The sequence below is a fragment of the Dasypus novemcinctus genome, chromosome 4 (assembly GCF_030445035.2).
Source record: "Dasypus novemcinctus isolate mDasNov1 chromosome 4, mDasNov1.1.hap2, whole genome shotgun sequence".
Taxonomy (NCBI): domain Eukaryota; kingdom Metazoa; phylum Chordata; class Mammalia; order Cingulata; family Dasypodidae; genus Dasypus; species Dasypus novemcinctus.
The window spans coordinates 160,372,332-160,393,294 of record NC_080676.1 but is presented as its reverse complement, the minus strand read 5'-3'; the positions used below and the strand labels follow the sequence as shown (position 1 = coordinate 160,393,294).

The 20,963-nt window shown below is 38.9% G+C and overlaps 1 protein-coding gene across 3 annotated transcripts in view; it reads left to right on the top strand.

Annotated features, from left to right (window-relative positions):
* Nucleotides 1-20,963, top strand: part of LCA5L (lebercilin LCA5 like) — a 54,928-nt gene that overhangs the window by 19,382 nt on the left and 14,583 nt on the right. For all 3 annotated transcript variants that reach the window (XM_058296250.1, XM_058296251.2, XM_058296249.2), the window contains 5 exons: nucleotides 7,818-8,332; nucleotides 10,559-10,696; nucleotides 17,825-17,909; nucleotides 19,230-19,336; nucleotides 19,551-19,668. In XM_058296250.1, the coding sequence (XP_058152233.1) occupies nucleotides 7,818-8,332; nucleotides 10,559-10,696; nucleotides 17,825-17,909; nucleotides 19,230-19,336; nucleotides 19,551-19,668 (963 nt within the window). The remainder of the gene's footprint in view (nucleotides 1-7,817; nucleotides 8,333-10,558; nucleotides 10,697-17,824; nucleotides 17,910-19,229; nucleotides 19,337-19,550; nucleotides 19,669-20,963) is intronic.

Genomic DNA, 20,963 nt, shown 5'->3' with positions numbered 1-20,963 from the left:
AATTTTGAGTGGTATTACATTGAATTTATAAATTAGTTTGGGTGAAATTGACATCTTCTTGATTTTTAGTCTTCTAGTCCATGAACACTGAATGTCTTTCCATTTGTTTAGGTCTTCATTGATTTCTTTTAGCATCATTTTATAGTTTTCTGAATACAGGTCCTGTACTTCTTTGGTTAAATCGATTCCTAGGTATTTGAGTCTTTTTATTGCTATTGTAAATGGAATTTTCTCCCTGATTTCCTCCTCAGATTGTTCAGTACTAGTGTACAGAAGTTTTATTGATTTTTGCATGTTGATCTTCTATCCTGCAACTTTGCCGAACTCATTAGCTCAAGTAGCTTTGTAGTAGACTTTTCAGAATTTTCTAAATATAGATCGTGTCATCTGCAAATAGTGAAAGTTTTACTTCCTCTTTTCCTATTTGCATTACTTTTTTCTTGTCTAATTGCTCTAGCTAGAATTTCTAGCACAATGGTGAATAACAGTGGTGTCTGCTCATCCTTATCTTGTTCCTGATCTTCAGGGGACGCTTTCAACCTTTCCCTATTGAATATGATGTTAGCTGTGGACTTTTCATATATGCCTTTTATCATATTGAGGAATTTTCCTTCTATTCCTATTTTTCTTGATAAAGTGTTTTTATCAAGAAAGGATGCTCGATTTTGTCTTCTGCATCAATTGAGATAATCACATGGTTTCTTTTTTCCTTCAATTTGTTAATGTGGTGCCACACATTAATTGATTTTCTTGTGTTGAACCACCCTTGCATACCAGGAATAAATCCCACTTGGTCATGGCATATAATTGTTTTGTGAGTATTTTTTTGAGAATTTTTGCATCAGTGTTCATTAGAGAGATTGGATTGTGATTTTTTTTTTCTTGTAGTGCCTTTATCTGGCTTTGGTGTTAGAGTGTTATTGGCTTTATAAAATATGGTAATTTTCCCTCCTCTTCAATTTTTTTGCAAGAGTTAAACAGAATTGGTGTTTATTCTTTTCTAAATGCTTGATAGATTTCACCTGTGAAGCCATCTGGTCCTGGACTTTTCTTTGACAGGAGATTTTTGATGACTGATTCAATCTCTTTAAATGTGATTGGTTTGTTAAGTTCTTATATTTCTTGTAGTGTCAGTGTAGGTTTTTTGTGCATTTCTATTAATTTGTCAGTTTTCTCTAGGTTGTCTAGTTTGTTGGCTTATAGTTTTTCATAATATCCTTTTTTTTAAAGATTTATTTTATTTATTTATTTCTCTCCACCCCTTCATTTTTTTTTTAAAGATTTATTTATTTATTTAATCCCCCCCTCCCCCGGTTGTCTGTTTTCTGTGTCTATTTGCTGCATCTTGTTTCTTTGTCCGCTTCTGTTGTCGTCAGCAGCACGGGAGGTGTGGGCGGCGCCATTCCTGGGCAGGCTGCACCCTCCTTCGCGCTGGGCGGCTCTCCTTCTGGGCGCACTCCTTGCGCATGGGGCTCCCCTACACGGGGGACACCCCTGCGTGGCAGGGCACTCCTTGCGCGCATCAGCACTGCGCATGGGCCAGCTCCACACGGGTCAAGGAGGCCCGGGGTTTGAACCGCGGACCTCCCATGTGGTAGACAGACACCCTAACCACTGGGCCAAGTCCGTTCCCTGTTCTTTGATTTTTGGTTCAACTTATCCTAGATACTTGGGATTGCCCCTGTTTAACCGCTCAAACCAGGGCTAAAGGCCCAGTAATGGGATTCAAGCCAGTTTCCAAGGACAATGGAGAAGGGGGCAGTAAAGGTACCTAATGGCCTCTTTTATTTATTTAATATTTTTCTCTTCTTTGCATGAACTTTCCTGGTCTGCCAGCAGATGGTACTCTTCAGCAGGCCTCTCAGCTCAGACTCCAGGTACTAGGAGGGAATGCATTCACTGTAACCCCACCCAAGCAGAAGCACAGAAGCAGGCCAAACCTCGCAAACAAACTTTCTCAGAAGCTCTTGACTAACTGCACCTCCTTCCCTCTGCAGGCAGCATCAGCAACCTGTCCAGGGCAGTAGGGAAGGTGTTCAAAGGTGTGGGTTATCTTTAGCTCCCTGCCAACTCTCAGGGCTAACAATGTTGTGGCCCCATCCAGCCAGGAAATGTGCAACCCCTAGGATGCAACAGACCAAATTCACTGGCCAAAATCTAAACTTGCTATAGGTTGCATCCCTCCTTCTCCCTTTCTGGGTAAAAAGGACCCCTCCAACCCCTTCAGTCCTCCAGTGAGGTGCTGGAGAACCCAGTGCTGTTTGCCCTGATGGTGGGGGGATGGGTGCCTGCAGTTGCTGCAGCTTTCCTCTCAGGATTTTTACAGCCAGCCAAGACTCCTTTTCTTCAGCCCTCTCTTTTTTGGATGTTACCTGGCCTTCCCCTGGTGTCCTAAGCCCTAGAGCAGTTTTATGGACAGTTTCTGCCTGGCTGCTAGCTATTTTTCTGGGAGAAAAGTGCGTCCTCTACCTCTCTATTCCCCCATCTCCCTCAATTTAACTTTAGCAATTGATTCCTCATTTATATATTCCACAAATACTTATTGAGCACTTTATGCAGTAAACTTCTTCATAAACTGGGAGCAGTCTAAATTAATTCAATCACTTCACAACAGACTAGGATCCTGAATTACTGTATCTTAAATAGTAAAAAGTTTGCTCTGACTTGGATATTCTTTTGTATATTAATACTCTGAAAATATTTGAAATAAACCTCAGGTGTGTATTTCACTCAAATTTTATATGTCCATGAGGATCATTGTACAATGAACTTAAAACACTCATTGTGGCATCAAGCCTTGTCACAGAATGATAAAGTATTTCCTTGCTTCATTCTCTTATTCTATTGCTCCCATATAAGCTCATGTTTGGTAAGGGTTGGCCAGAGAAATTTAAGCAGCAAGTAATTTGCTGCACTCTGGAGTAATATATTTCTAACCCACAGCAAAAAAGCTTACAGTTTTCACTAGTGAAGCTCCTTCTCACATGAATGTTCAGTTTCTGTTAAGCTTTTTTGCTTAATCCAATGGATTAGGAAACTCCAATATAGATGCAGATTTCACTAAGGAATAGTAGCAGAGGTTATTTTCAACTCCAATTTTAGCAAATAGAGGAAAGCAAATGTTATAACACCAAAAAAAAAACTTTAATAGGGAAAAAGTATGAGGATGAAATGAGCATGCTTGGACTTCAATTTGATAGGATTTTTGCTGTGGTCAAATATTAGAGGTTTGCTTAAATCAACTTAAAAAGCAGGCAATCAGTTTCTTCAACTGATTTTCATAAATTGGTTATTTCTTCCTTTTGTAGAAATTGTACTTTCAGATTTCTCTCAATTACATATCCTGTTAATTAAGAAAATTGCTCACTTGATGTGTCTTCTTTGTCAATATAAGGTCAAAACTATCAATTGCTACATGTAATAGTCATTCAAAACATTACTATACCAAAAACAGTTATTTTGCTGCATTTGATCGTTGGGACACCTTTTGCCCTTTGAATGTCCCTGTTATCTTTGTTATCTTTGGTCGGGTGTAGGTAGAAGCCTAACGTAGTATTGAAGAAACACCCTCTCCAACAGACTAACCACAGAGACTCCAGAGAAGAGAGGGGAAAGGCCCTTCCCTTGAAAGACCCTTGTCCTTGGAGGAAGGGGTCCAGCTCTTTTAAGGTGAAATATGGTGTAGACCCTGAAGAGGCAGAGAAGAACCTGGCTGAGGGTAGGCCAGCAGGAGGGAGTGGGAAGGTAGCTCAAGACAAGGAGCAGAGTCAGCCCAAGGAGTGGAGGGCACGGGATCAGGAGGGGACCAACTGCAAGCCCAAGAAGGGAAATGACCAGGAGAGGGAGCCAGGATGACGCCAGGGAAGAGCAGGGGTGTAAGAGGAAGGGCGTAGGGGAGCAGGGCCCACCTGGGAATTGGGCCAGAAGGAATGAAAATAGGGGCTGGGCAGGGTGAGTTTGCTGCTCAAGTGGTGAGTGGGGGGTATTCTTGGGACTGTTCAGAAGGGCCGGTTTCATTATAAGTAATATAAAATGTCTTTTGGGGTAACTATGGACTTTATGGTTTCATACCTAAAGGTCAAATGGGTTTAGGTTGTATCACTTTTTTCAGGGGGGGAGGTGTTTAGGGGCTTTTTATTTATTTTTTTACTATCTTTTTTTGAAAAAAGATACATAGATCACATAAAATGTTACATTAAAAAATGTAAGAGGTCCCCATGTACCCCCACACCCCACAGCCCCACTCCTCCCACATCAACAACTTCTTTCATCAGTGTGGCACATTCACTACAATTGGTGACTACATTTTGGAGCAGTGCTACACCGCATGGATTATAGTTTACATTGTAGTTTACACTCTTCCCCAGTCCAATCAGTGGTTATGACAGGATATATAATGTCCTGCATCCATCCCTGCAATATCATTCAGGACAACTCCAAGTCCCGAAAATGCCCCCATGTCACACCTCTTCCTCCCTCTTCCTGCCCTCAGCAACCCCCATGGCCACTGTCTCCACATCAATGATACAGTTTCTTCCATTGCTAGTGTCACAATAGTTCCATAGTAGAATACCAGCAAGTCTACTCTATCCATATTTTATTCCTCCATCCTGAGGGCCCTGGGATGGTGATGTCCACTCCATCTCTAAATACATATATATATATTTTTTTTTTAAGATTTATTTTTTATTTATTTCTCTCCCCTCCCACCCACCCCCCATTGTCTGTTATCTGTGTCCATTTGCTGCATGTTCTTCTTTGTCTGCTTCTGTTGTTGTCAGCAGTACAGGAATCTGTGTTCTTTTTGTTGCGTCATCTTGTGTGTCAGCTCTCCATGTGTGTGGCGCCATTCCTGGGCAGGCTGCACTTTCTTTCACGCTGGGCGGCTCTCCTTATGGGGCACACTCCTTGCGCGTGGGGGTCCCCTATGCGGGGGACACCCCTGTGTGGCACGGCACTCCCTGTGTGCATCAGCACTGCGCATGGGCCAGCTCCACACGGGTCAAGGAGGCCTGGGGTTTGAACCACGGACCTCCCATGTGGTAGACAGACGCCCTAACCACTGGGCCAAGTCCGCTTCCCTCCCTGGAGTTATTTTTAATTTATTTTTTGCTTAAGTCCTCAGAGAAGACCTCAGTGCAGTGTAGCCTAGTCTGGCTCTCAATTTATCAGAATATAAATGTTAAAGATGCACTTAATAGATCCCAAAACATTTGAGTAGAGTTGATTTCCTTCCCAAAGAGGAGTGACAGCTGAGCATCAGTGACAGCAGAATCAGAGACCAGCCCTGAAGAACCCTGAGCAGCGATTCTGTCCTTCCCTCGGTGCAGTGCAGGCCCTATCCACTGGGCCAAGTCAGCTTCCCAATATATATATTTTTGATGAATTAAGCCATTAATTTGAGTGAGTGTTTTGGCTCAGCAGTTTAAAAGTGATTAAAGTGCCCTAAGTAATTTAATCAGTCAGCTACATCTGCCTTATCCTGAAAAATAGGATAGAAATTGTAAATGTGTATGGTATAGGGTGATGAACTTATAAAATCATAAAGATTAACCCCATTTCAACTTCCCATAACCTTTATGATTCTGTAAGCATGCGCGATGTGTTTAGTAAGAATTTGAGTGGTTATTTACATTTCTGAACCAAAGCTGGCTTGGCCCCACTTACCATGTTCTTTTGTAATCTGTAACAGATGTTCCACAATGTAAGGTGTTGGTGAGGGGTGATGTTTGGGAATTCTGCACATTATGCCTGATTGTTTTGTAAGATTGCAACTGTTCTAATAATAAATAAATAAATAAATAAATAAATAAATAAATAAATAAATAAACCATGTATGCGTGTTAAAAAAAAAAAGCTAGCTCAGCCCCTCCCACCACCCAGTCACTAAAGTAGACAAGAAATTCACTCTTAGGCATGTTTGGGGGTTAGAGGAAGTATGGGGGACCTTACACAGGCAAGAATATTTGGGAAAGGGCCTCCGGTCTTCTTTCAGGTTCATTGCTTATGTGTTCCTGGTCCAGGCTCACGCGATGATTAAAAGGCTCGAATTTCCTCCTTGTAAAGTACCCATGCCCACTGTGCACAGCCTGAGTCCTCAGGCCTTGACCAATGCCAAGGGCTGTGGCATTTAGTTCCCAGGCACCCTCTTATGTTAACCCAGCCCTTCAGTCACTTTCTTGAGCACAGCCTGGGAGGGGAAGTAAGCCTCCACTTCTTGTGGAACCTACCACCCTTCATCTATCCAGTCTCAAGGAGATCCCTCTCTCCTCCAGGGTCAGGCCCCTGGAGTTGTAAACATTAGAAGTTGGGGGTCAAGTTCAGTCATGCTGGACATGGCCTTGAGCATGTCGGCCCCTGTCCTCTCCCATCTTAAACCAGCCTGAGTCTAGGCCTCCCCTAGACAATGCCCTTGGTATTAAAGTTCGTGGCCACAGCATAACCACAGATACCTATTCATAAGGCTTCCTGTAGGGTTTCTAGAGGCTTACCTGCTCTGCTCTCCAATTTTCGTGATTCTCAAAGGCCTGTTCTAAAATATTCAGATATTCAACCATACCCCTACTAACTTGTTACTCCTGGTGTGAAAATAAACACCTTTGAAGACATATTTACAAAGACAGTTCATCAGCTATTGATGTGATGCTGATACTGTGATTGTTATAAAATCTATGTGGTCAGCCACGGTCAAGGCTCAAATGCTTTATCCCTAGAAAACTTCCTCTCTTTGTGCTGGCTCATCATTTCTATCACAGGCAGAATTGCCTTTCCCACCACCTGTACCAGGCATGTAACCCATGTCCCAGGGGGAGTGTCTACATGAGCCATTAGGTGCCCTTCTCTCTCCAGGATCATGACCAGATTTTTAGACTTTAGAATCCAGTTTCAATCTTTTTCAGAATAAACATATGCTGATACATACACATGTACACATTTATTTACATATATATGCATGCATATATGTTATGCAAATGCACACACATATGGAGGAGGCAGTAGCATTGGCACCCAGACCTGGGTTCTGTCCCACCACTTACTAGCTATGTACCCATTCACAAGAGACATCTCTGAGCATCAGTCTGCTCATCTTTAAAATGAGATAATAGTACAGTGATGTTACTCATGCATTTAACACACTCAGATTCAATTAAGTAAGCTTGTTGGCAAGTGCAATATTGTTTAGAATCTTTCTTTTTTCTCAATAGACTCCTGAACACATGCCAACAATTTTCATTTAGTGTTCAGCCAAAGTAGTAGAGGTAAAGGTGGCTGTGTTGGATTTGAGAGATGAAATATCCAAATACTATATCAGGATTTTAATGGCTTTTTAAGGATCACTTTGAATATGATATTTCCACCTAGAACCCTAATGTTACACTCCAGTTGCCTCATAAATCATTGTTGAAAAGATGACATCAGATAATTATATAAAGCATAATTCAATGTCCAGCATATGGTAAGCGCTAAGTAAATTTTAGCAAGTAGCACTGGTTTTACATTCAAAGAAGTCCAGATTTTCAATCAGTTCTATGCTATTTAATGGCTGTGTTAACTTGGACAGATAACTTAAAATCTCCAGATATAAAATGAAAATATGCTACTACTGACCTTGAAGAATTACATTAAATGAGGTATCTATGTTTACAGTACCCATCCTAAAACACAGGCATTCATTAAGTGTAGTTCTTTGCCCTTCTAGTCACACTTAGGCATGTATGTATGTATACGTGTGTCACATTGGGGGGAGGTTATAATATGTGTATATTTGCATATCTCTATATATTACTAGTAATAAACTGGATTATCTGCTTACACAGGCCATAAGGAAATTGCAGCTGAAAAAAAGCACAACTGGAACACATCATTCTTTAATTCTCAAATCAATATGTTTACTCAAAGAAGAGATGCTATGGTTCATCGCATTATGTCAGCAAGACTTCATAAGATTAAAGAACTCAAAAATGAATTAGCTGATATACGTCGTAAATTGGAAACCACCGTCATAGAAAACCAAATTTTGAAACAACTTCAGTTTAGGCACTTGAAAGCTATAGGAAAATATGAGAATTCACAAAATAATCTACCTCAAATAATGGTTAAACATCAGAATGAAGTAAAAAATTTAAGGCAGCAACTTAGGAAATCCCAGGAAAAGGAAAGAGCTGTATCTAGGAAACTTAGAGAGGCCGACAGTGAGTTGTTGAGGACTAAAGACGCCTTGCAGGCACTGCAGAAACTTTCTGAAGACAAAAATCTTGCAGAGAGGGAAGACCTTACTCAAAGATTGTCCACTCTTACGACCAAAATGGAGGCAAATGACAAGAGAATACAGGTCTGTATTGCTGAGGCCTAGAAATTTTAAGTTTCCAAAATTAAGACAGGAAGGATGCACATTAACCATATTTGTAGTGTAATGAGCGCTACAAACGGCATCGCTCAGCATACCCCATGAAATCAGGATTTTATCTAAGGGTTTGGGGTGGGGTGGGGCACGGAATGGTTGAAGAAAAGACAGAAAAAGTTCAGCTTTGTGGTCTGGTAAGCTAGGTTAATTTATCTGGAAGTGATTGTTCTCTAGGACAGCACAGTGACAAGTGTTGGAGTTTTTTCATGTGCTAAAAAAAAGTTGCATTGTGTTGAGCAAAAGCTTTCTTAGAAATCAGCCCTCTACTTCAAACTTTACTAAAAGGTCACTTCCCTAAAAACCTAAACGGTGGTGTCTGCTCCTATTCTCCCTCACCAGTTTGGTCTTCATTACCACATAGGCGTTTTTAGTCTTTTAGAAACAGGAATTTTTTTCTAGATAATGACCCTGGAAAGAGGGAGGTAAAAGTTATTAAAATAGTCTAAAAGATGAATGCATTGATTTTTTTCAATGGTGCATGGTTGTCTAAAACGTGGGCATTATGTTACAAGGGCTGATATGGAATTCACCCACCTAGTCTACACTAGTTTTGGTCTCTATGGACAAAATATAAATGGAATTTATTTACTGTTTAGTTCTTAATACCTGATGGTGAGAGGCAAGTATCTTCTATGATCTTGAAATAATAAGGAATTATCAAGTTTGTTTCAGCCATCTCTTTACTTCAGTCATTTATTCTGTTAGTAAAAATCTCTATCATAAAGAGAATTTTCTTACATAAAATGGTAATATGAGTGACAGAATATAATGAACAATCTCATTTTTTACTCTTGTAAATAGTATACCAAAACTGTATTATCTGGTTTATCTAGGTATTAGTGAAACCATCTTAGCATGTCATGTAAAAGTAAATGTATTTTTATCTCACCAATACATTTTTACATATAACTGTTGAAGTTGTTCATGTTTTTATATCTAGTTAACTATTTTCTTGGCAAACAGAAGGACTTGGTTGATGGGAAATTGCTGTATGGTGGTAGGGCATTTGGTGGAAGGGAAATGTTTTCTGGGTCAAAACATGTAGGGTTTGTTTTGTTTTGTTTTACTGTTACTATTTTAGGATGTAGGATATTTACGGAGAATTTCATCCTTTTAGTTTGCTATTTTTTTCTACTTTTCTTTAATGAGAAAGTATTAATGTTATAATGAGGGGACACCCACTTTATATAAAAGGTCATTTTGGCCACGGCTTTTGTCAAAGTCCAGATCAAACAAAAAATAGTTCTCATTCTAGCAAGAAGGTGAAGCTGCAGCAGTGAGTCCTGTGTCTAAGGGGTCATTGAGCTACACCGGGCATTTCAGTGTTTCATAATTCATTTCTATGGATGCAGAAGGGTCAGTCTCTATAACTTTTAGTCTCACTTATCACTAATTTGTATATAACTGTGCCAAGATGGTCTGCATTGATGCAGAAATGTTCCTTCACTGAGAGGTGTGAAAGATTTTTAAAGAGTACAACATGCAAAGGTAAGCGGTGAAATATTTAGTTTTGGCCAAGCTGCTTATGTTAGTTTTAAAATATGACACTGGAGGAGTGGATGTGGCTCAAGCAGTTGGGCACCCACCTCCCACATAGGAAGTCCAAGTTCGATTCTCAGTGCCCCCTAAAGAAGATGAGCAGATGCAACAAGCTGATGCAATGAGCATACACAACAAGTAGGAAGCAGATGTGGCTCAAGCATTTGGGCACCTGCCTCCCACATGGGAGGTCCTGGATTCAGTTCCCGCTGCCTCCTAAAGAAGAGCAGACAACAAACAGACACAATGAGCAGACAATGAGCAGATACAACGAGCAGACAGATGAGGGAGCCATCTTGGGGGTGGGGGATATATGACACTGAGTTATATTTTTTTATTTGTAGGATTCATTCAAAAATTTTTACCAAATTCCAGAGTACATAAAAATTATTGGGCTCAACACATGATATTTATTCCTAGAGTTAGGATTCATGACTTGTTGGCTTGATGCTCTTGTTGTTGGACTTAGTTCTAATATATATCCCCTATACAAGCCATTCACTAAAATTGTATTGAAATTTTGTACTTTTCATAAATGTAGTTAGTTTCATTATATTTTAAGTTTTTAATAATACCACATTGATTACAGAATAGTTGAAATCTATACTTTTTCAGAGCTTGGAAAAACAACTGAGAATGAATAGTAAAGCCTTTAGTCGGCAGTTGACAATTGAGAATCGGAAGACGTTAGCAGCTCAGACAGCTACAAAGGCTCTGCAGATGGAAGTAAAATACCTTCAACAAAAACTTAAGGTATTTCTTTAGAAACAAAATAAGAAAAATAGGGAAATTCTGTTTCCAAAATATCAGCTATTTATGCCTCATAATTTAAATTATTTAACCTTATGAATATGTTCCTCAAATTAAGATTCTCCTCTACAACCACATGAACAGAGGATCTGAAATTATAGAATGAATTAAACAGCATGGTGAAAGTTAGATTTAGTATTCAGAAAAATTAAAGCTCTATTCTATTCATTGACAAGACTTCTGGTTATTTTTATTTCATCATGTAAAGTAAGAATATTTCATTTTGTTAACATTTTATGGAACTCAAAATAAGTTTTTAACTTTAAAAATTATAACATTAAAATAGAGTAAATTTTAATGGCCAATAATTTATTTTGAAGTCTCACAAATAATGCTTACAGATGTTTTTAAAGTGTGTCCACTGCTCTAAAATGAAAAATTATAAATATTTTTCAAACTTCTAATCTTTCTGCCTTCAAGATTTCTAAAACTTCCAACCACTTATGAAAACTAGATAAAACACTAAAAAATCATTGTTTCAAGTCTTACCTAGAAAATCTTAAGCTTTATTCTTTAAGACAAGTATCTTTAGCTTTTGTATGAGAAGTAAAATCTAATTTAGACTTCCAGGATCCTTGAGATCACTCAGAGACAGGGGAAGAATATTAGAGGGAAAGGTTAGACTGTAAATTCTCTCTTCATAAAGCAAAGAATAGAATCCTGTACTTTTTTCTCTGGAATCTTGGGACACTTTAGAGAGAAGGATGTGGCAGAAAATGAACATGGCTATAGCAACCAACTTAGAAATCTAAAGAGGCTTCAAGATCCACAGGTTTAGGAAACATACACATACACACACACTGAGGCATAATTAGGGAATTTTTTAAATTTTTTGTGCTTCCATTTATAGCTGTATGCATAAGAACAGCATGTAGCCATTAAAAAGGAGAAATGCTTAATGAAATGTTTAATGAAAGTAATACAAAATCCTATATAGAGTAATATGCAAATTTATTTAGAAAACAAAATAAATATACCTCCACACAATGGACTTCTATGCATCAGTATGAAGGTGTAGCACATCTCACTCTGTAGAATGCCCACGGTCCATACATCAGACCATGTACTTTTCTCATTTTCTTATTTTTAATAAACTCTTTACTCCCTTATCTACCCTAAAAAATATTATATAAATTTAAAAATTAAAAAGGATGATGAATCTTTATATACTATTACAGAGTGACTTCCAAGATATATTAGTAAATGAAAAAAGCAAGGTGAAGAAAAATGTGTAATATGTTATATAAGAAATGTTAGAAAAGGTAGGTATAAAGCTAAAGGATTTAAAGAAGACAATATGTGAGCATAAAGAAGAATTTGAAAGTTTAAAAAGAAGCATTGCAGAAGTTATGGATTGAAAAGCACAAAAGTAGAGATTAAAAATACACTAGAGGCAGGAAGTAGCTGTGGCTCAGGGGTTGAGCGCCTGCTTCCCATATTTGAGGTCTCGGGTTCAATCCCTGGTACCTCAAAAAAAAAAAAAATACACTAGAGGGGGGAAGCAGCTGTGGCTCAATCAGTTGGGTTTCTGTCTAATATATGGGAGGCCCTGGGTTCGCATCCTGGGGTTTCTTTGGGAAGGCAGCCTCGCCCACACACTGTGGAGAGTTGCCAGCCTGCAAGCACCACAGAGAGCCATCTCAGCAAGGTGATGCAACAAAAAGGGAGACAAGCAAAAAATGCAGAAGAGCATGCAGCAAATGGATACAGAGAGCAGACAGCAAGCAAGCCACAGGGGGGTGGAAAGAAATAAAAATAAATGCAGACACAAGAATGCACAGCGAATGGACACAGAGAGCAGACAGCATGCAAAAAAAGCCATGGGAGGTGGGGGATTTTAAAAAATACACTAGAGGCATAAAACAGCAGATTTGAATAGGCAGAAAAAAGAATCAGGGAACTAGAAGACAGGTCAGAAAAAACAAAAAAACAGAAAAGAATACCAAAAAAAAATGGAGCAGTGTCTCAGGGACTTGAGTGACAGCATGAAGCATACAAATATATACATCATGGATATTCCAGAAGAGAAGAAAAGGGAAAAGGGGCTTGTGGCAGTTAGAGATTATTTATGAATTCCAAAAAGAGAGATTATGTTTATAAACTAGTCTGTTCCTCTGGGTTTGATACCCTTTGATTTCATTAGATTCTGCTAAGATTAAATTATGTTAAGATTAGGACTTTGATTCAAATACATCAGTAGGGTGTAACTCAGTTAAGGTCCCACCCCTATGTGGGCTATATAAATGGACACTCACTCAAGAAGACACACAGAAGATATACACAAGAAAAGAGAAAGAGCTCCATAGATACCAGAAGAGAGAACTTTGTCATGATATGGAAGAGGAGAGAACTTCCATCCTGTGGCCCCAGGGAGAGATGAGACTTTCACCTGATAGTTGCAGCTGAAGAGAACAGAGCAGCTGATCAGCTAAGGCCCAAGAGACCAGACCACCTGCCATCTTGCTTCAACACGTGGCAACTGACTTTGGTGAGAAACCAACCTTGAGTTGGACTCTTCAGGGCCTTGTAACTGTAAATTTTACCCCAAATCAATATCCATTATAAAAGCCAACATATTTTTGGTACTTTACATCAGCACCCCTTTGACTGATTAATACAGGGAAGAAAGAATATTTGAGGAAATAATGGCCAAATATTTTCCAATTCTTATGAAAGAAATAAATACACATGTCCAAGAAGCACAATGAACTCCAAACAGAATAAATCCAAATAGACCTACTCCAAGACACAACAAAGTATGTCAAGTGCCAAAGATAATTCTGAAAGCAGCAAGAGAAGTGATTCATCGCATACAAGTCATCCTCAGTAAGAAAAAGTGCCAATTTCTCATCAGAAACCATGGAGGAGAGAAAGCAGTGGTATAATATATTTAAGGTACTGAAGGAGAAAAACTGCTAGTCAAAAAATTCTTTATCTCAATATATAATTCTATTTTTTAATATCTATGAGAGAATACAATGGAATGGTAAAATGTCATATTTCTTGATAGTTGACATGCAAAATATAAAGAAGTAATATAGGGCAAAAATAAGATAAGGTAAAGGGAGGGATATGGGAGCAGAGAACATATATACCACTGAAACTAATTTGGTATCTTTTTAAACTAGTAGGTTGAAGATGTAAGTGTATAATTCAAACCCCAGGGTAACCACAAAGAAAGTATCTTTAAAATATACTGGAAATGAGAAAGGGATCAGACAGAGATATCTCAACAGATCAGCTATACAGAAAAAAAAAAAAAGCTGCAATAAAGGAAAAGAAAGACAAAAAAAGATATGACATATAAAAACCAAAGAACAAAATAGCTAAAGTAAGTACTGCCTTTACTGTAATAACATTAAATATTAATGGTTTAAACTCCTCAATCAAAAGACACAGATTGGAAGAATAATAAAAAAATAATAATAAAATAAATAATAATAAAAAAGCATAATACAACTATATATTCTTTACAAGAGACTCACCTCAGACCCAAAGACACAAATAGGTTGAAAATGAAAGGATAGAAAAAAATATTACATACAAATAGTATCCAAAAGAGCTAGGGTAGCTACAATAATATCAGACAAAATAAACTTTAAGTCAAAAGCTGTTATAAGAGACAAAGAAGGACACTATGTATTAATAGAAGTGTCAATCCATCTAGACAAAATAACAATCATAAATATTTATGCACCTAACTACAGTGCCCTAAAATACTTGAGGCAAACACTGGCAAAAGTAAAGAGAGAAATAGACAACTCTACAATAATTGTTGGAGGTATCAATATAACACTCTCATTAATAGAGCATCTAGACAGAATGCCAATAAGGAAACAGAATTTGAATAAAAAGCTGAATGAACTAAATGTAACAAATACAGAATATTGCACCCTAAAACAGCAGGATATGCATTCTTCTCAAGTGCACATGAATAATTCTCCAGGATAGACCATATGTTGGGTCACAAAAAAAGCCTCATTAAATTTAGGAGATTGAAATAATACAAAACATCTCTGACCACAATGGATTGAAACTGGAAATCAAATACAAGCAGAGAACTAGAAAATCAATAAATATGTATCTATTAGTTAGGCAAAAGGGGTGCTGATACAGAATACCAGAAATTTGCTGGCTTTTATAAGGAGTACTTATTTGGGATAGAAGCTTACAGTTACGAAGCTATAAAGTGTAAGTTACTTCCCTCACCAAAGTCTGTTGCTGTGTGTTGGAGCAAGATGGCTACCACATCTGCAAGGGTTCAGGCTTCCTGGGTTCCTCTCTTCCTGGGGCTCATTTCTCTCCAGGCTCAGCTGCTCTGCTCTCTCCACAGGCCAGCTGTAAACTGTCAGATGAACAATTTGTCTCTTCCTGGACCTTCTGTTTCTCTGTGTGCTCACTTCCCAGCCTCCAGGATCAAAATTCCCACATCAAGGCTCCAACCAATTCCTCTGTGTTCTTCTCCTGTGTGTTTTCTCTGTGAGTCCCTGCCTACCAAGGGGGCGGGAACTCAACATCCTACTGATGTAGCCCAATCAAAACCTTAATGATAATTTAATAAAGTAAAAGTGAAACCTCTGAATTCAATACAATCAAAGGGTATGACTAGCCCAGAGAACAGAACAGTTTACAAATATTATCAGTATTTCTTTTTGGAATTCATCAATAATATCAAACTGCTACAATGTATAAGTTAAATAACAAAAAAATTGTTAAATAACATATTCTTAATCAGTAGATCAAAGAAGAAATTATAAGGAAAATCAGTAAATATCTTGAATGAAAACAAGAACGCAACATATCAATACGTAATGGAGGGAAGCGGACTTGGCCCAATGGATAGGGCATCCACCTACCACATGGGAGGTCCGCAGTTCAAACCCCGGGCCTCCTTGACAACTGTGGAGCTGGCCCATGTGCAGTGCTAATGTGTGCAAGGAGTGCCCTGCCACACAGGGGTGTCCCCTGTGTAGGGGAGCCCCACACTCAAGGAGTGTGCTCCATAAGGAGAGCTGCCCAGTGTGAAAGAAAGTGCAGCCTGCCTAAAAGTGGCGCTGCACATACAGAGAGCTGACACAACAAGATGAAGCAACAAAAAGAAACACAGATTCCCAGTGCCACTGATAAGGATAGAAGCGGTCACAGAAGCACACACATCGAATGGACACAGCAGACAATTGGGGGAGGGGGGAAGGGCAGAGAAAATAAATTAATAATACTTAATGGACATATATATCCTACCATAACCCACTGAATGGACTAGGGGAGAGTGTAAACTACAATGTAAACTCTAATTCATGTGGTGCAGCAGTGCTCCAGAATGTATTCACCAAATGCAGTGAATGTGCCACACTGATGAAAGAGGCTGTTGATGTGGGAGGAGTGTGTGTATGGAGGGGGAGGGTATATGGGAACCTCTTATATTTTTTAATGTAACATTTTTTGTGATTTATATGTCTTTAAAAAAATAAAATAAAAACCTTAATGGGTTGCAGCAAAGGTAGTGCTGAGAGGGAAATTTATAGCCCTAAATGCTTACTTTAAAAAGAAGAAAGAGCTAAAATCAAAGACTTAAGTGCATCCCTAGAGGAACTAGTTAAAAAAAAAAAAAAAAACAGCAAACTAAACTCAAAGCAAACAGAAAGAAATAACAAATACTAGAGGAGAAATAAATAAAAGAGAATATTAAGAAAACCAAAAGTTGGTTCCTTGAAAAGATCAATAAAATTGACAAATCTTTAGTAGCTAGACTGACAGAGAAGATGCAAATTAAAAAATCAGAAACTTGAAAGTGGTTAAAATGGGAAGTTTTATATTGTATATACATTAGCACAATAAAAAATATTTTAAAAGCTTGATCCATAAAAGGAAAAATTGATATACTGGACTTCATATAAGTTTAAAATTTTTGCTCTGCAAAAGACCCTACTAAAAAATGAAAAGACAAGCAACATACTGGGGGAAAATATTTGTAAACCACATAATATCTGTCCTTTTGTGTCCCTTTTTTTTTTTTTTTTTTTTGAGGTATCAGGGCCAGGGATTGAAACCAGACTCATATGTGGGAAGCAGGTGCTCAACCACTAAGCCCCATCAGTGCCACTGAGTTGATTTTTTCATTTGTTTGCTTGTTGTCTGGTTTTTTTTGTTTTTAGGAGGCATTGGGAATTGAACCTGGGACCTCCCATGCGGGAAGCAGGCTCAACTGCTTGAGCCACATCTGCTCCCCCTGTGTCTGTCTTATTTCACTCCACATGGTATCTTTAAGGTTCATTCATGTTGTCTCATGTCTCAAAACTTCATTCCTTTTAATGGGTGAATAATATTCCATTGTACAACTCTTAACTGTGGTTTTTACTGAGACTCAATTGCCTTGAGTTCAACAGGTTTGCCTTGATCTCGATGTTTGTATTTGCAGGAGCATTCAGTATTTAATAAAACCCTTTTTTTAATCTCAACGAATTTGGACTTCAAAACTTCTGTTGACTCAAAAAAGTCAACATCAAGATTTAGAGCTGAACAATGACCACTTTTGTCCTTGTTTGACCCACTCTGTGTGCCCATTATCCAGATGTGGCCTTGTCTAATAGACTGAGATCATGGAAATATTCCTCCTGCGCTGGCCAGTACCGTGACCACCAGTCACGTAGCCACTGAGTACTTGAAATATGCTAGTGTGACTGAGGGCTGAACTTTTTATTTTATTTAGTTTTAATTAAATACTGTAGTGACATATGGCTAGTGGCTACCATATTTACAGCACAAAGGAGCAATAAGTTTCATTGCACAGGCCCACGGAAGCAAAAATGAATACAGTGAAAGAAGCTGTCTTGCAAGGCTTTTCCCAAATACTACCCCAATCACAATATGTTGTCACTTTGTTGTGTAACTAGTACTTTTCAATGTCAGGAATGATATATAATCACAGGCCTGTTTCTGGTTTTGCTTCTGTTACAATCTACAGATTTTATTCAAAGAATACTGAGCTTGCTCAAACTGTTTCCTGAAAAAAAAAAATACAGTTGATAGAAGGAAATATTTATAGGAAATTTGTATTATGGTTCTTTTTAGGAGAAAGACCGGGAACTCGAAATTAAAAACATCTATACTAATCGAATACTTAGGAATCGACATGATAAAGATGATTATCCAAAAGGTATGTTTTAATTACTTTTGCTCAAAATCTCTTTTTAAATATCTAATCAGATTTTCTTAATTTATATAATCAAAATAATAAATGTGTTTAAAAATCATTTTATTAGGCATTAAATTACATTTTTGTGATTTAAAATAATGGAACTATGATAGGGTTGAAATTACTAGAAAAGAACAGAAATGTTTTCTTGACTTCTCCTTATGCTCAGTCTCTGTGTACTTACTCCAAGAAGAAAGAGAAGATCATTTTTAGCTTGAAGCAAAATGCCTGCCAAAAATAGAATTTTCTGAGTGTGGGTTTTTTTTTTAATGAATTTTATCAAAGTATAATTTACCTAATAACACACATTCATTTTGAGTGTGCAGTTGAGGGGGTTTTGACAAATATATAACTATCACCTCAATCAAGATAGACGTCCCCCCCACACTTCCTTGTATTCAGTTCTTCCCCCTTCCCTGGCCCAAACTACCACTGATTTCCCTTCTGTCATTACCGCTTAGTGTTGTCTGTTCTAGAATATCATGGAAGGGAACTCACACATCTCGTGCTCTTTTGTGGCTGGCTTCTTTTTTCAGCACAGTGTTTTTGAGATTCATCCATGCTCTTGCTACTAAGGTTAGTTTGTTCCCTTCGTAGCCAAGTGGTATTTTTTCCCTGAAGGCAGTGCGTACTCCATTTTCCGCCCCCATAATCACCCAGGACAAGACTCTGCTTCAGAAGAGGTACCATAGGAGCACGAACCTGTTTTGGGAGGAGCAGTCACTACATATTTTACTTTCAGAAGCAGCATCTTCAAATTTCCTTGCCTTCCTTTCCTTGCTTGTGTTTTATAGTAGTCACCAGAGAAGATGATAAAATCAACCACAGAGGGTTTAAATGTGATAGTATTTCCCAGAAAGTGGAGTCTAGTTTTAGTGGTCATGCATGTCAGCAGGGACGATGGAACCATTGGTGACTGAGAGCGGTGACACAGACATCACTGCAGCTCAGCCTCTTTACAGGTGTGTGTCTGTAGTTCCAAATCCCTCTGCAGGCAGGGGCGGCATTGGCCTCCCAGCAGCAAGGCTGTCGGAGCCAGTGCTTCCTTGTTCTGTTCTGTAACACTACCGCAGCCACACCTTTGTAGTCCAAAGCAACGCAAAACGAGGTAAATGGCAGGGGAAAAGGGAACTAGCAAATATTACACATATATTGACGATTTTTAGAAAACAGTATACTTAGTTTTGTTACTGAATTACATCACTCCCGTTTTATGTTTAAAGTCAATATTGTTTCCAAGTATATAATAGGTTTCTTATATATAACTACCTCTATCTGTAGTTTCTTCAACAAAATCAGTTCAAGCAGACAGGAAAAGTTTTCCACGTATGAGTTTGACTCACCAGGAAACCCAAAAATCACAAGACGTTTCATCTTTGACAACTAAGGTACAGCAAATTTGATCTCTTAAAGTGTCTAATTAAATGTCTGTTCAAAAACAAATTAGAAAAAATAAAGTAAAAATTTTTAAAAATTAAGCTATAAACTGTCACTTGTTCTATACAAAAGGAATTTGCATTCATTAAAATAAAATGAAATTTTAAATTATCTGGACCCTCTCCCAAAGAAAAATGTGTTTTTTGCTGTTTTCCTAAAATATAGGTTAAAAAGACAACAAGAAATATTGGTCATAAAGAAAAACCAGCCAACATAAACAGTGAAATTACTCACTGTATCAGTAAACCACCAAACCAAGAAGATTCTAAGAGAAAGCATGAAGGTAATTTTAACAACTTTCATAAGTCTCCTTTATTTTTATTTGATTTTTTAAATTGTGAATTAAGATATTTGTACACAAAAGCATACATAAAACACATATATAGAGTTTAAAGAATGAAAACCAAATGATCACTCTGGAACCACTATCCTTCTTAAGAAATAGGACATGAGATCAGTTTTCCTCTGGAACGCCCCTTGAGTCCTTGGAGATCATACACCGGGACACGCACCCCCCCCTCCCGCTTCCTGGCACCAGAAAAAATCCCAAGCCCGACTTCCAGGCCAGACATTCCCTAGCTTTTCCTCACAGCACCCCATCCTTGTATGAATCCTGAAATAATAAACTGGGTTTTGAAAAGGCAAGTCGCAAACACAAATCTAGCTGTGTAAAGGGCAATATTGCCCCTATTAATTAAAGATTTCCAGGAAAAAATAAGCTAAACAGAGACGCCAGCGTCAGCTTCCCTGACGAACAAGAGCCCCTTCTTGGGCAGCCAGTGGGCAAGGCCAGGTCCCGGCAGAGGGAACTCCGCAGAATCCCAGCCGCCGGCACGGCTGCTCCAAAGGTCCCGGGGAGACAGAGCGGGAGGTAGCGGGCTGCTCAGAACGTTCAGCTGCGGAGGGCACCAAAGCTTACTGCAGGCTGCAGGCTAGAACCGGTGGAACAGTACGTCACCCTCACGAGGACAGGCCCTGGACCTGGCTCACCCTGGCCTCTGGTGCGGGCAGGGTTAGTGGAGCAGGGGCCTGCGGGGCGGGAACAGCTGCGCCCCTGCCTCGTCGCCCTCTGCTTCTGGTGCACAGCTGTCACCCCTTCTCCAGCACCCTGCAGGCCTGTCACCTCCTCTTCTGCTGGGGCTTCCTTTTCCCAAACCATGTCTTCCTCTTCTTGGTAAATTCCAAGAAAAGAAGAGCACAGCCTCCAGTAGCTGGCTGAGGATGGGTACACACAAGGTAAATCTGTATACCTTTTGCCTGGTAAATGGCATTATTAATCCTTATATGTGGTTGATAATTGGCTAGATATGAAACTCTGTGTTGGAAATCATTTCCCTTCAGACTTTTGAAGGCATTGGCCCATTGTTTTCCTGTTACACTATTGCTAAGAGAAATCTGGGCCAAACCATGAGGCTGGGCAAGAAGAGCTTCCGAGGAGAGAACTGTTAGTGATGAGCAATTCCAAGTACACCCAGGCCTGGGAATCCTTGGCATTCCCTCCGACCCATGTGAAGAGCCTTTGTCTAAAATATGGGGCATTGATTAGGGGCCCCAGAAGGAACACACCTTAGATTGGGG